The following is a 15498-nucleotide window of genomic DNA, read 5'->3' as shown; positions in this document are numbered from 1 at the left end:
CGCACCCCACAACTACTGACCCCGCGAGCCACAACTACTGAAGGCCGCGTGCCACAACTACTGAAGCCCGCGTGCCACAACGACTGAAGCCTGTGCACCTAGAGCCCATGCTCCGCAACAAGAGAAGCCACCGCCATGAGAAGACCACGCACCACAACGAAGAGTAGCCCCTGCCCGCCACAACTAGAGAAAGCCCGCACACAGCAACAAAGACCCAACACAGCCAAAAATAAATGAATAAATAAAATTTAATTTAAATTGTGTATCTTGTAGATAGCATATTGTTGGTAATTGCTTGTTTATCTAGTTTGACAATCTCTGCTTTTTTTTAAAATTTTTGGCTGTGTTGGGTCTTCGTTGCTGCGTGCGGGCTTTCTCTAGTTGTGGTGAGTGGGGGCTACTCTTTGTTGTGGTGCGCAGGCTTCTCATTGCAGTGGCTTCTCTTGTTGCGGAGCACAGGATCTAGGTACGTGGACTTCAACTGTTGTGGCTCGTGGGCTCTAGAGCACAGGCTCAGTAGTTGTGGAACATGGGCTTATTTGCTCTGCAGCATGTGGGGTCTTCCCGGACCAGGGCTCGAACCTGTGTCCCCTGCATTGGCAGGCAGATTCTTAACCACTGTGCCACCAGGGAAGCCCAATCTCTGCATTTTGACTGAAACATTTATTCTATTTATATTTAATGTGTTTATTGATATGGTTGTATCAGGTCTGCCATTTTGCTATTCATTTTCTAATTTTCTCAGATGTTTTGCTTCTCTGTTTTGCCTTTCCTGCTTTTTTTGTGCTAAGAAAATAATTTTAGGGTATTATTTAAATTATTTTATTTGCTTTTCAGTTATATTCTTTGCATTTGTTCTAAAGATTACAACATGCCTCTTTAACCTATCACAATCTACTTAAAGGTAATATGAATTATTCCAGGTAAAATAGAAGAACCTTAAAATAATATATAGCTCCATTTTCTTCCCCTTCTTTGTGCTATTGTTGTCATATATATATGTGTATATAAATATCATATATCATATGATATACATATCATACATTTATATGTATATAAATGTATATTTTTGCTTTACACAGTTATATGTCATTTAGAGAAGAATAAAAGAAAATATATACAATTAGTCTTTTATATTTATCATTTGTCTCTGTATCTTTGTTACATCTGATGTTATTTTCTTTCATTCTGAAGGACTTCTTTCATTATTTCCTGTAGTGTGGTATACTAGTGAATTCTCTTATTTTTATTCATCTGAAAATGTCTTTATTTTACTTATGTGGTGTTTTTTTTTTAACATTTATTTGGTTGTACTGGCTCTTAGTTGCAGCAGGCAGGCTACTTAGTTGCGTCTCGAGGGCTCCTTAGTTGCAGCTCACTGGCTCCTTAATTGCAGCACATGGGATCCTTAGTTGTGGCATGTGAACTCTAAGTTGAGGCATGTATGTGAGATCTAGTTCCCTGATCAGGGATCGAACCGGGGCCCTCTGCATTGGGAGCGTGGAGTGTTAACCACGGCGCCACCAGGGAGGTCCCTTGCTTTTGTTCCTTTTTTTTAATATAAATTTATTTAGAGAGGGCAGACAGCAGAAGCAAGAAGAACTACAATCCTGCAGCCTGTGGAACAAAAATCACATTCACAGAAAGATAGACAGATGAAAAGGCAGAAGGCTATGTACCAGATGAAGGAACAAGATAAAACCCCAGAAAAACAACTAAATGAGGTGGAGACAGGCAACCTTACAGAAAAAGAATTCAGAATAATGATAGTGAAGATGATCCAGGACCTTGGAAAAAGAGTAGAGGCAAAGATCGAGAAGATGCAAGAAATGTTTAACAAAGACCTAGAAGAATTAAAGAACAAACAAACAGAGATGAACAAAACAATAACTGAAATGAAAAATACACTAGAAGGAATCAATAGCAGAATAACTGAGGCAGAAGAACGGATAAGTGACCTGGAAGACAGAATGGTGGAATTCACTGCTGTGGAACAGAATAAAGAAAAAAGAATGAAAAGAAATGATAAAGCTTTACAGACAAGCAAAAGCTAAGAGAATTCAGCACCACCAAACCAGCTCTACAACAAATGCTAAAGGAACTTCTCTAAGTGGGAAACACAAGAGAAAAAAAAAGACCTACAAAAACAGACCCAAAACAATTAAGAAAATGGTAATAGGAACATACATATCTATAATTACCTCAACCCTGAATGGATTAAATGCTCCAACCAAAAGATACAGGCCCACTGAATGGATACAAAAACAAGACCCGTATATATGCTGTCTACAAGAGACCCACTTCAGACCTAGGGACACATACAGACTGAAAGTGAGGGGATGGAAAAAGTTATTCCATGCAAATGGAAATCAAAAGAAAGCTGGAGTAGCAATACTCATATCAGATGAAATAGACTTTAAAATAAAGAATGTTACAAGAGACAAGGAAGGACACTACATAATGATCAAGGGATCAATCCAAGAAGAAGACATAACAATTATAAATATATATGGTCCCAACATAGGAGCACCTCAATACATAAGGTAACTGCTAACAGCTATAAAAGAGGAAATCAACAGTAACACAACAATAGTGAGGGACTTTAACACCTCACTTACACCAACGGACAGATCATCCAAACAGAAAATTACTAAGGAAACACAAGCTTTAAATGACACAATAGACCAGATAGATTTAATTGATATTTATAGGGCATTCCATCCAAAAACAGCAGATTACACTTTCTTCTCAAGTGCACATGGAACATTCTCCAGGATAGATCACATCTTGGGTCACAAATCAAGCCTCAGTAAATTTAAGAAAATTGTAATTATATCAAGCATCTTTTGTGACCACAATGCTATGAGATCAGAAATCAATTACACAGAAACGTAAAAAGTACAAACACATGGAGGCTTAATAATCCATTACTAAATAACCAAGAGATCACTGAAGAAATCAAAGAGGAAATCAAAAATACCTAGAGACAAATGTCAATGAAAACACAATGATCCAAAACCTATGGGATGCGGTTCTAAGAAGTTTATAGCAATACAAGCCTACCTCAAGAAAGAAGAACAATCTCAAATAAACAATCTAACCTTACACCTAAAGGAACTAGAGAAAGAAGAACAAACAAAACCCAAAGTTAGTAGAATGAAAGAAATCATAAAGATCAGAGCAGAAATAAATGAAATAGAAACAAAGAAAACAATAGCAAAGATCAATAAAACTTCTCAAAGCTGGTTCTTTGAGAAGATAAACAAAATTGATAAACCCTTAGCCAAACTCATCAAGAAAAAGAGGGAGGGGCTTCCCTGGTGGCACAGTGGTTAAGAATCCGCCTTCCAATGCAGGGGACACGGGTTCGAGCCCTGGTCAGGGAAGATCCCACATGCCTCAGAGCACTAAGCCCGTGCACCAAAACTACTGAGCCTGCGCTCTAGAGCCCGCAAGCCACAACTACTGAAGCCTGTGTGCCACAACTACTGAAGCCCACGCACCTAGAGCCTGTGCTCCGCAACAAGAGAAGCCACTGCAATGAGAAGCCTATGCACCACAACGAAGAGTAGCCCCCACTCTCAGCAACCAGAGAAAACCCGCATGCAGTGAAGACCCAAAGCAGCCAAAAATTATATGAATATGAAATATGAATAATTAAATAAAAAATAAAGAAGAGGGAGAGGGCTCAAATCAATAAAATTAGAAATGTAAAAGGAGAAGTTACAACAGACACGCAGTTACAAGTTACACGCAGAAATACAAAGCATCCTAAGAGACTACTACAAGCAACTCTATGCCAATAAAATGGACAACCTGGAAGAAATGGACAAATTCTTAGAAAGGTATAACCTTCCAAGACTGAATCAGGAAGAAATAGAAAATATGAACAGACCAATCACAAGTAATGAAATTGAAACTGTGATTAAAAATCTTCCAACAAACAAAAGTCCAGGACCAGATGGCTTCACAGGTGAATTCTATCAAACATTTCGAGAAGAGTTAACACCCATCCTTCTCAAGCTCTTCCAAACAATTGCAGAGGAAGGAACACTCCCAAACTCGTTCTATGAGGCCACCATTACCCTGATACCAAAACCAGACAAAGATACTACAAAAAAAGAAAATTACAGACCAATATTACTGATGAATATAGATGCAAAAATCCTCAACAAAATACTAGCAAGCAGAAATGAACAACACGTTAAAAGGATCATACACCGTGATCAAGTGGGATTTATCCCAGGGATGCAAGGATTCTTCAATATACAGAAATCAATCAGTGTGATACACCATATTAACAATTGAAGAATAAAAAACATATCATCAAAATAAAAAACTTTTAAATATTAACAAATAAAATCCAGTAAAAAAAAAAAGGTTAATATATCAAGTAATTGACCAAGTAATGTTTATATCAGGAATGCAAATTTGGTTTTACATTTGGAAATGCATTTCACCATATTAACAAAATAAAGGAGAAAATCCATATCATCATCTAAAAAAATTTATTAATTTATTTTTGGCGGTGTTGGGTCTTTGTCGCTGCTCACGGGCTTTCTGTAATTGCGGTGAGCAGGGGCTACTCTTCTTTGTGGTTCACGGGCTTCTCCTTGTGGTGGCTTCTCTTGTTGCAGAGCACGGGCTCTAGGCATGCAGGCTTCAGTAGTTGCAGCACGTGGGCTCAGTAGTTGTGGCTCCTGGGCTCTAGAGCACAGGCTCAGTAGTTGTGGCGCACGGGCTTAGTTGCTCCACGGCATGTGGGATCTTCCTGGACCAGGACTCGAACACGTGTCCCCTGCATTGGCAGGTGGATTCTCAACCACTGTGCCACCAGGGAAGCCCCTTGCTTTTTTAAAATAATTAATTAATTAATTTATTTATTTATTTTTGGCTGCTTTGGGTCTTCGTTGCTGCACACGGGCTTTCTCTAGTTGTGGCGAGTGGAGACTGCTCTTTATTGCAGTGTGCGGGCTTCTCGTTGTGGTGGCTTCTCTTGTTGCAGAGCACGGGCTCCAGGCACGCAGGCTTCAGTAGTTGTGGCACGCGGGCTCAGTAGTTGTGGCGCACGGGCTTAGTTGCTCCGTGGCATGTGGGATCTTCTCGGAGCAGGGCTCAAACCCGTGTCCCCTGCACTGGCAGGCAGATTCTTAACCACTGCGCCACCAGGGAAGTCCCTGCTTTTGTTTTTGAAGTACAGTTTTCTTGATATATAATTCTTTGTTAATAACACTTTTTTCTTTTTGCACTTTAAATATGTTGTTTCAGTGTCTTCTGGCCTTGATTGTTTCTGATGAGAAGTCAGTCATTGTGATAAAATTGGTCTCATATATCTCAATATTTTTCTTGTTTTTTACAGAGGCTAAAATTTCCAGTGGTGGTAGTTTTCATTCTTGTCTTGTTCTTTATTCAATGATAATGCCTTTAGTGTTTAACCATTAAACATAATATTGGCCAGAGTTAAAAAATAAACAAATAAATATGTCATTTCAGTGTCTTCTGGCCTCCATTGTTTCTGATGAGAAGTCAGTCATTGTGATAAAATTGTTCCCCTCTGTATGTAATGTGCACTTTTAATCATGCTGCTTTCCAAATTTTCTTTTTATCTTTAACTTTTAGAAGCTTAACTATGATATGCCTAGATGTGACTTTCTTTGAGTTTATCTTACTTGGGATTTGTTGACCTTCTTGGATCTGTAAATTAACGTTGTCTTACAATCTTTATTCTTTAAGTATTTTTTTTGCCCCTTTCTCTCACTCATCGCGCAGGCTCAGTAGTTGTGGCTCACGGGCCTAGTTGCTCCGCGGCATGTGGGATCTTCCCAGACCAGGGCTCGAACCCATGTCCCCTGCATCGGCAGGCAGACTCTCAACCACTGCGCCACCAGGGAAGCCCGTCTTTAAGTATTTTTTTTGCCCCTTTCTCTCACTCGTTTTCTGGAGCTCCAGTACACCTATGACCTTTTGTTAACTTCACATTCACTGATTCATTTTTCTGCCATTTCACATTTTCTCTTGAACCCATCTGGTACATTTTTTCATTTCAATTATTGTGCCTTTCAGCTCTAGAATTTCCCCCTGGTTCTTTTATACTTTACGTTTCTCTGTTGAGATTCTCTATGTGCTTACTCAATACTACCATTTTTCCTTTGAACATATGTATAATAGTTGCTTTGAAGTTATTGTCTCCTAAGTCCAACATGCTGGCCCTCGCAGAATCAGTTGCTATTTACTGTTTCTTTTCTGGGTGTTTTCTGACTGTTTCTTTTCTTTTCACTTTCTTTATCTCATAACTTTTCAGTGAAAACTGGACATCGTAGATTATCTTTGTGCAGCTCTGAAATCTCTTTTGTTCTTCTGAGGATTGTTGGGATTTTTGTTCTAGTAAGCAATTAACCTGCTGGACCCAAACTGCAAAATCTGTCTCCTGGCTGGTATGCAGTGGATGGTGTTTTTCATAGGTTTTTTGGCTGCTGACTGCTACTGCGTTAGCCTGCCCCCACCCCACCCCTGGGGGCCACACCAGCCTGTGTAGTTTAGTGGTCAGCCAAGGATTTGGACAGAATTTATATTCAGATTTGGGGGCTCACCTGCTGAGTGGTTTCCTTGCTTTTTGGGTTCCCTCCTAGATTCCTACTTGTTTTTCCAGTTCCCAAGTCTGACCTCTGATACCTCAAGACTATAAGACTCTCAGAAGCTCAAGCTAAAGGCAGTTTGGGGAAATCATTCAGTCAAAAGGCACAAGAAACTCCCACATCTCGCAAAGAACAGTTCTGTCTTGCAAGGATCAACACCCCACCCTAGTTTCTGCTTGCCTTTTTAGCGGGGCTTCCTAGGGTCTCCCATATACCTGCAGAGTTTAACACACAGCTAGGAATTTGGGCATAGTTTATACTCACATTTTAGACCTCAAGTCTCTTTCTTGCTTCCATATTTTCCCCTTTAAATTTCCAGCTTCTTGGGGATTCCCTGGTAGTCCAATGGTTAGGACTCTGTGCTTCCACTGCAGGGAGCATGGGTTCAATCCCTGGTCAGGGAACTAAGGTCCCACAAGCCACGTAGCATGGCCAAAAAAAAAATTCCAGCTTCTCTGTTACTTCGAACTTTATCTTCTCCCTAGAACTCAAGGCTGTAATTTTCCTCCCTGAACTGGGGAGGTGGGGAAGTGCCCTCAGACAAGAAAGTCACAAACTCACAGCTCTTAGCTCTTGCATCTTTCAAACGTAAACACTGAACTTTCTGTCTTCCTTTGACTATTCCCCAGTACCTGCAGATGGTTGTTTATAATATTTTTGTTCTGTTTTTAGGGAAGGAATTATCCAGCCTTTTCACACTGCCATTATCATATGTCCCACCCTATCATGGCTTCTAGAAATTTTATAACGCTTAAATCTCCCACTTTAACAAAGAGACACGTCAGGGACTCAGGGCTTGCCAGCAGGCAAATAAATCTATCCAGATTATTGATGTTGTTTTGTCTTTATTCTGTTATCTTCAAAATTAGCTTCTATGTAGCACATTTTACAGGTTTTTCATTTATGGTAGTGATAAAGTTTCCCTTTTAAGATAGAGCAAAAAGTGTGAAGGTGGTGTACAAATAATTGATATTTGGGAAACAGTGTTCTAATGTGCTATTCTTAACCTTCAAACATTGTTTTTAGAGAAATACTTCTTTCCCCTCCTTTTTGCCTCTCTCCTTTCTCCACTAAACTGTCAGCCAGAGTAAAGCAGAATACTGACTGCAGGAATGCCTTAGTTTCAAATATACCTTGTCCCAGATCTGGTTCTTCACAAGATCATTTATATTCTACCTTCATAGCCCACCTCCTGCATGAACAAAAGACATTTTAAAGATTTTTTGTGAGCTCTTCTCTCCTCCCATTCTCAAATTGTGTTTTTCTGGGTTATAGTTATTTTTTATATAAAAAATTTGGAATTAGGAGGTGTGACTCCACTGGCAAATTAGATTCAGAGAAAGAAATATGAATAATTTCCCCAACATTTTTCTGTATTTAATTTCACTGGCACTTGGAAATCATTGCCCTCATTTTTTTCCGCAAAGATTTTCACCAAGTAGAAAGAAGAAAAGTAATTAAAATGAACCTCTGTAAAGCAGTTTTAGTTTGATTTCTCCATATAGTTACTTTTTATCCCAAGGTAATTTGTTAGTTTTTAAAAACAATGTTTTATTTTTCAGTGGTTTTATTGTTTGAATGTGACAAGTGCATGGGAAAAGTATATGGGACTTATGCTCATAACACTGACCTTCTGTTATCAGGGAAAAAGGAGAAGCCAAAGAAATTCACTAAACAACCAAAAAAGCAGATGTCTTCACCCTGTGGTCAGAAGAAAGAAAAGGCATTGGAGAAGGTAACACTAAATTATCTATTACTATTCTAAAGTTCATATTGAGAAATAAGCAGGTACAGCCAGGAAAAATTCGAAAAAGAAGAGTAATGAATGCCACAGTGGAATGCTAGCAGTGTAAAAATGAGTGAAGAATCACTATAAAGACTGAGATTAAAGATCTCTAAGGTATATTGACACATGAAAAAAGGAAAGTGAGTTTGGGGGAGAGAAATTAGGGGTTTGGGATTAGCATATACAAACTACTACTATATATAAAATAGATAAACAACAAGGTCCTACTGTATAGCACAGTGAACTATATTTAATGTCTTATAATAAACTATAATGGAAGAGAATGTGAAAAAGAATATATATATATATATATATATAACTGAATCACTTTACACCAGAAACTAATACAACATTGTAAAGTAACTATACTTCAATAAAAAGAAAAAAAGAAAAAAGGAAAAGTGCAGAGCAGTATGTATAGTGGCATATTATGCTACCATTTTTGTAGAATAGATGAAGGAATATATATGAATTTTCTTGTATATCCATAAAATATCTGTGGAAAGCTATACAAGAAATTGATAAAATTAGTTGCCCCTAAGGAAGGGAACTGAATGTCTGGGGGACAGAGGCTTTTTAATATATGTGCTGTTTGTACTTCTTGAATTTTGAACCAGTATTACTTGTTCAAAAAATAAGTAGCCTTTAAATTTTTAAAATAAATATTTTATGACCTTTTAAAATTATTCTTATTTCCCCGTGCCTTCAAAGGAAGGAGTAAAAAGCCAGGTAGGAATAAGAGAACAGTATAACTACAGTTAGCTAAAAGAGAAACTATAGATTCTAAAAATGTGTGAAAAGCTGGGGTTCAAACAAGTTCCACACAATATATGTTGGATGGGTTGTACGTTCATCTCCATATTAAGGACCACAGGCACAGAATGAGTGAATTCTAAAAGATTGCATAGAGGTGGGGGGCTTCCAGGTCAGATAAATAAAACTGGGTTCAAATTCTAGGTCTGTTTCTCTGTGGAAAGTTTCTTAACTTCTCTGAAGCTGTTTATTATGGAGGTAATAATAGCACCTATCTCACATGGTAGTTGCAAGGCTTCAGTGAAAGAATGCTTGTAACGCTCTTGGTACAGTATCTTGCACCCAATAAATGTAAACTCTTTATATTACCTATAACGCTAATCAATAAATATGTTCTAATTGGGCCTTAATGTTGTCTACTTTTTTTTAGTCAACTTCTAGAGATGTGTCTCCTTTCATGTGAGTATTGCTCCTTAATCCAGTCAGATGTTCACTGTAAAAGCATCATTGCTGATTTTTGTTTAATTTTTTCAATAGTGTGAGTATGCAGAAGAATAAGTGGGATGCCACAAGATCCTTGAGATTCAACCAAGATGCACAAAGAGAAGATGGTAAGTTTTATTATTTGTGTAGTGTACAAATTAGGTCTAAATAGCAATGATAGGAATCTTTTATTTTATGAAGTATGCTGAATAGCTTTAAAGATTCCAACTGGAATAAGGCCCAGAATTAGCACATTCCCTTAGGCATCAACCAGAGTTTCATTACTAGACAATCCCAGTAGATAATATGTTGTTTTATGTATCTGTCATTTTGAGGCCTCTCAGACTGACTTTCACCCACTACTTCTACTCTCAAGAAGGCTGAATATGTCTTAGGCTGATTTACAGTAATATTAAAAGCAGCACAGTTATCTGTATATGAGCCATTTTGCCACTTGCAGCCTAAAATCCTTCAAAGATAAATAGGTGTATGTGTCTATAAATAATATCCTATGATATTTTCATAAACTCTTGATGATTGCAATCTTCTTTAAGAAATAAAAGTAATAAAACATCCTCATAAAAAGTAAGGTTTATTAATTTTTACCTTCAGATCAACGGCGGATGTCTGAAATTACAGGGCACCTAATAAAGATGAGATTGGGTGATCTGGACCGAGTCAAGTCAAAGGAAGCAAAAGAAGTAAGAATTATGTACTCGTGTACTGTGCTTGCTTGGATTTGCCTTCCTACTTTATTTTCATCATAAGTATAAAGATGCTTTATAATTTTAAAAGAGTAAATTTTTTATGTATTTTTATATTCTGTACCAGTTAGCCAGTTTGTTCACATAAGTTTTTCACCACCTCTTACAGTCCATAGGTCCTCTCTATAACACACATAGTAAAGTACGTTGTTACTGAAGGTGTAATGTCCAACCAAGAGCAGATTAACTGTCTGGAGGGTGACCCCTGGAAGTTGCTAATTTTCATCAACTCTGCATGCAGTGCTTAGACATTATCTTTAAAATAAGATGTTATCTTGATGAAAATGATCACAAGAAATACCTTACTCTTACTGAATTACATGTTAGTCATAACATTATGTATCATCATTAGTACCAGTATTATGTATCCACAGTAACACTTGCCCCTATTTCTTTTATTTAAAAATTTACTTCCCTACAAGAACAAAACACAGGAAAAAAAATCTTTATCACCATGGGTTAGGCAAATATTTCTTAGCTACCACACCAAAAGCATTATCCATAAAAGAAAAAAATTGGCACATTGGACTTCATCAAAATTTAAAACTTCTTTTTGAAAGGCATTATTAAGAGAATGAAAAGACAAGCCATAAACTATGGGAATATATGTGTAAAATATTTATCTGGTAAAGGATTTATATCCAAAATATATAAAGAATTCTCAAAACTCATAATAAAATAAACAACCCAGTGACAATAAGTGGGCAAAAGATTAATCATACACTTCAGAAAGAAGGGATACAGGTGGCAAATAAGCACAGGAAAAGATGCAACATCATTAGTCATTAGGGAAATGTAAATTAACACCTCAGCAAGATAGCACTATACACCCACTAGAATGTCTAAAAAAGTTTGGGGTTTTTTTTTTGTTTTTTGTTTTTTGGCTGCATTGGGTCTTCGTTGCTGCGCGCAGGCTTTCTCTATTTGTGTCGAGCCGGGGCTCTTCGTTGTGGTGTGTGGGCTTCTCATTGCAGTGGCTTCTCTTGTCTGGAGCACAGGCTGTAGGTGTGCGGGCTTCAGTAGTTGTGGCTTGCAGGCTCTAGAGCGCAGGCAAGCTCAGTAGTTGTGGCACACGGGCTTAGTTGCTCTGCGGCTAAAAAAGTTTTTTAAATATGCTGGCAAGAATATAGAGCAACTGGAACTCTCGTGTATAGCTAGTAAGGATGCAAAAGGGAATGCCTACTTGGGAAAACAGTTTAGCTGTTTCTTATAGCATTAAGTGTTTACTCACCATACAGATCATTTCACACATATCTTTACAGTGGCTTTATTTAGAGTTGCCAAGAGCTAAAAACAACCCAAATGTCCTTTACATGATAAATGAGTAAGACTGTAGAATAGGTAAAAAGAATGAGCTATTGGTACATGCTGCAACATAGATGAATATCCTACACGTTATGCTAAGCAAAAGGAGCCAGATTCAGAAGGCTACAGACTGTATGATTCTATTTATATAATGTTCTGGTAAATGCAAAAGTATAGGGACATGAAACAAGTCAGTGGTTGCCAGGAATTGATAGTGTCAAATCATTGGACTTAAAAGGGGCACAAGGGGATTTTCTTGGGGTATTTGAACTGTTTTATGTCTCCATTATGAGTGGTTACACAACTATATGCATTTGTCAGAACTCAGAACAGTGCACTAAAATGGGTGAATTTTACTTATATAAAATTGTAACTCAGAGCCTGAATTTAAAAAATCAAAATAAAATTACTTCTAAGTTAAAAAGTAATGCCATTTCAATAAAGCAGAGCCTCTATTGGTTCCTTAAAGATAATAACTTAATTTTTCTCCTTTACTGTGCAGTTTGCAGGAGGTATTTATTCCAGGCTCGAAGCACAAATCAAGGCCTCAGTGCCAGTCAGTGCACGGCAAAGCAGCTCGGAGAAAAACACAAGGTGAATCCGCATTAATGAATCCAGAATGCCACTAGCTTTGAAGTGATTTTTTTTTTTTTTGGAAAAATCATATGAACACTAGAAGCACATAATTTGAGTTTGGTTTTATTTTGTTTCGGGGATTTGATCATCCAGACATTAATTAGAACCAGATTTTTAACTTAAAAGTTAAGACTTGAAGAGGTCATGATCACAAAATTTAATGAAAGTATACTTTTTTTAAAATTTTCTGTTTATTGAGTCAGCTCCGTTCTGAGCCAACTGCTGATAAAAATGTAAGCTATAGTGTGAATTAGCAGGATTTTTATACTATTTGTAAATAATATATTACTACTTTATATAAATCATTGAAACCTTTCTTGTTTCTTGTTCTATCTCTCTTAATAAAGTCTAATTTGTATGTTCTGTGTCACTTTACAGCACAGATTTTCTTTGAAAGATTAACAGTTACTGAGATTTGATTATTAATACTACAGATCCAAATGCCTTATCTGCAATTCTGAAATCCAGAAAGCTCAGAAAGCCAAAAGCTTTTTGCATACATTTGTGGCAACTCAAGCCTGACCTGAGCTACTGTGGTACTATTTATAGTTTTTATTTATCCCACTTAATGTAAATGCTCATTTGTTTCACTGAAGAAGTATTAATGTGTTTGGTTGTGAGGCACTGCTCCAGATTCATAATATACAATATATGTACATATTATTTCCCCGAAATTAAAAAAATATCTGAATTCCAAAATAAATCTCCAAGAATTTTTGAAAATGGATTATGGAGCTACATGAAGTTTCATTAAACTTTGACACTGTCAAGCAAACATGACCTAAAGCAGTGGCAACTTATTGTTTTAGAAGCACCTCTGACCTTCTTTTCTGTTTAAAAAATCTAGGTCTAAAAGTCGTTTTGGTCAAGGTCGGCCTGCGTAAAGCACCTTAAAATATAAGAAGACAGAAGACTCACCTCTGGACATCTGAAATTGCTCATCACTTCTTGAAGGTCTTCAGAACGATGACTTCTAAATGTTTTAAGTTATTTATTAATTATTCTTGCAAGCCACATAAATCGTAGTGCTAAAAGAAATATATAGTTAGGTCTTATGAAATCTAATTGTAAATATGAAACTTCTTAAATCTAATTTTCCTTTGGTGTGATGCTAGGCTATGTAGAAAATTAGTATTTACAAATTTGCATAGTTAAGGCTCCTAGTATTTGTTATCCTTTATTTATTTGAAAGAGAAGAGGTCTAAACTCTCAAGTAGCTAAGAGTTTTTTAAGACCTTAAAAATTAGGGGAACACAGCTGGTAGTGGTATGGTACATGTGCACTAATTATAGTATGTCTTTTGGGCTGTAAATCTTGGGATAGCACTGAGAACTGCAATTTGTGTGATGAAATTTCCAGTGATGCTAATTTTAAGTTTGCATGATTATTAAGGAGTTACAGATCTCAAGACTGCATTAAATAAATTTTCAAGATGAAGTAGTTCTTGTGTTGGGCATAAGCCTTAATTTTTTCGGCATTATTCCATAGAAAGCACAACGTTAATCCAACTCTTTTTTTTTTTTAGTTGTGTTTTTTTGTTGTTGGTTTGGTTTTTTTTTAGTTTTTAGTACTTATTGGTCATCTGAGCTGGAATTACTGATTATTACCTCTTTCTTCTGTGAAGCTAGTGCCATTCTGAATTTGTTAAAATAACCATTGATAATTTTAAGGCTAGTAAATCATTTCAGTTGTATGAGACACCCACTGTACAGTTCTCAGGGCACTAAAACTCAACCATATTTCTATGGCCATTCGAATAGCCCCTTAAAACAGTTATAATTAGTTATTACTTTAGAGATGTCTAGAAGGAAAGATTCCCAAATACATTTGATGGATGAAAAATTGCATATATTTAAGAAAAATCAAAATCAAATTCTATTCTATAGATCATGTTTTAATTTTCTAACCAAGCAGAAAGAGTGCTCAGGGAAAATTTGTTCCAAACCATAAGCATATAAAAATTATGCGTTTGGAAATTACTTGTATGTAGGTCTCTGAAAAACTTTAAGATGCACTGTTTCTATTTTTAGTCTTCCTTTGCCTTATAATTGAAATTTCTTCAGATTAGAAAACAGACTTTAATAGTGTATGACAGAACAGCAATTTCTGTTGAAATGTCCAGGTGTTATACTCAGTTTAGACGTACAGAAATCATTATTTTTAATGAGTGTTTTAGTTGGTAAATGAAGCTAGATTTTATTTGATGTTATACGTATGGCTTTGCCAAGATTTTTGAACTTCTCTTTGGAAATTTTGTTGCAGTCGATATATTTTTCAATTGTTTGATATTTTTGAAACAGATTATAAAATTTTTATTTTCAGAAGAAAATGTTTTATACTATATGATCTGTACGCCCTGTTAAATACCAGCGTCTTGTTTAGTTTACTCTGATCAAAAGGATTTAGGTTTGTACATGTTCTACAGTGCTGTGACGGTCACAATTAAAAGAGGAAAATATGCTCATTTGATTTTTAACTGATGGTAGCAAGGCAAATTACTTCTCCCCTGGGGGGACTGTACTGCTGAATTTTTACAAACAGAATTTGATTTTCTTCAGAATGTGCTTTTACTTTTGTGGATGTCTGTAATTCATAGCACAGGTACCACAAACATTTTAATCAAACTCGTAATAGCATTTGTTTTGCCAAATACTTTGAGGTTTTATCTTCCATTAATTCTGAATTCACATTTATTTAATTGAAATAAACATTAATGACAAAAGTTGTCTGCAAAGTCCCCTGATCTGAATCATTCCATCTTCTCAAAAATGTTCGGATGGGCTCTAGATCACAGATTTTCATGGAAGAGGTGAACTTTGTAAATTTTAAGGTTGTTTTAAATGAGATTATCCTGGTAAAGATTCAGCAAAACGTTTAAGGGTAAAATACTTCAGAAAAGATAATTTGGTAATAGTGCTGATTCCATACTGTTGGACCATTTTGTTACTGTCCTTCTTCAGAACACTCAGCCAGGTATTGTGAGATATGCTAAGTGCTTTGGAAGCAGAGGCTGAAGCCCTATCACGCTAATCTGCCAAAGGCAAATCTTAGTATAAAAACAAACAAACAAACAAAAACCCTTTTATCTCCAGTACCTCGAATTAATTCTTCAACCCTCAACTATTCCTTAAAGAAC

General features: G+C 36.5%; 1 protein-coding gene across 1 annotated transcript in view; it reads left to right on the top strand.

The window, feature by feature from the left end:
- SANBR (SANT and BTB domain regulator of CSR) overlaps window positions 1-15060 on the top strand; it is a 66846-nt gene extending 51786 nt beyond the window's left edge. Inside the window, exons 16-21 of the mRNA XM_024752917.1 lie at window positions 8279-8370; window positions 9605-9633; window positions 9712-9785; window positions 10270-10358; window positions 12229-12320; window positions 13210-15060. Coding sequence (XP_024608685.1) covers window positions 8279-8370; window positions 9605-9633; window positions 9712-9785; window positions 10270-10358; window positions 12229-12320; window positions 13210-13246 — 413 coding nt within the window. The 3' untranslated portion in view covers window positions 13247-15060. The remainder of the gene's footprint in view (window positions 1-8278; window positions 8371-9604; window positions 9634-9711; window positions 9786-10269; window positions 10359-12228; window positions 12321-13209) is intronic.
- Window positions 15061-15498: the final 438 nt, after the last annotated feature.

Source organism: Neophocaena asiaeorientalis, unplaced genomic scaffold (assembly GCF_003031525.2).
Source record: "Neophocaena asiaeorientalis asiaeorientalis breed wild unplaced genomic scaffold, Neophocaena_asiaeorientalis_V1.1 scaffold100, whole genome shotgun sequence".
Taxonomy (NCBI): Eukaryota; Metazoa; Chordata; class Mammalia; order Artiodactyla; family Phocoenidae; genus Neophocaena; species Neophocaena asiaeorientalis.
Note: the sequence above shows the minus strand (reverse complement) of the source record. Positions and strands in the feature narration are given on the sequence as shown.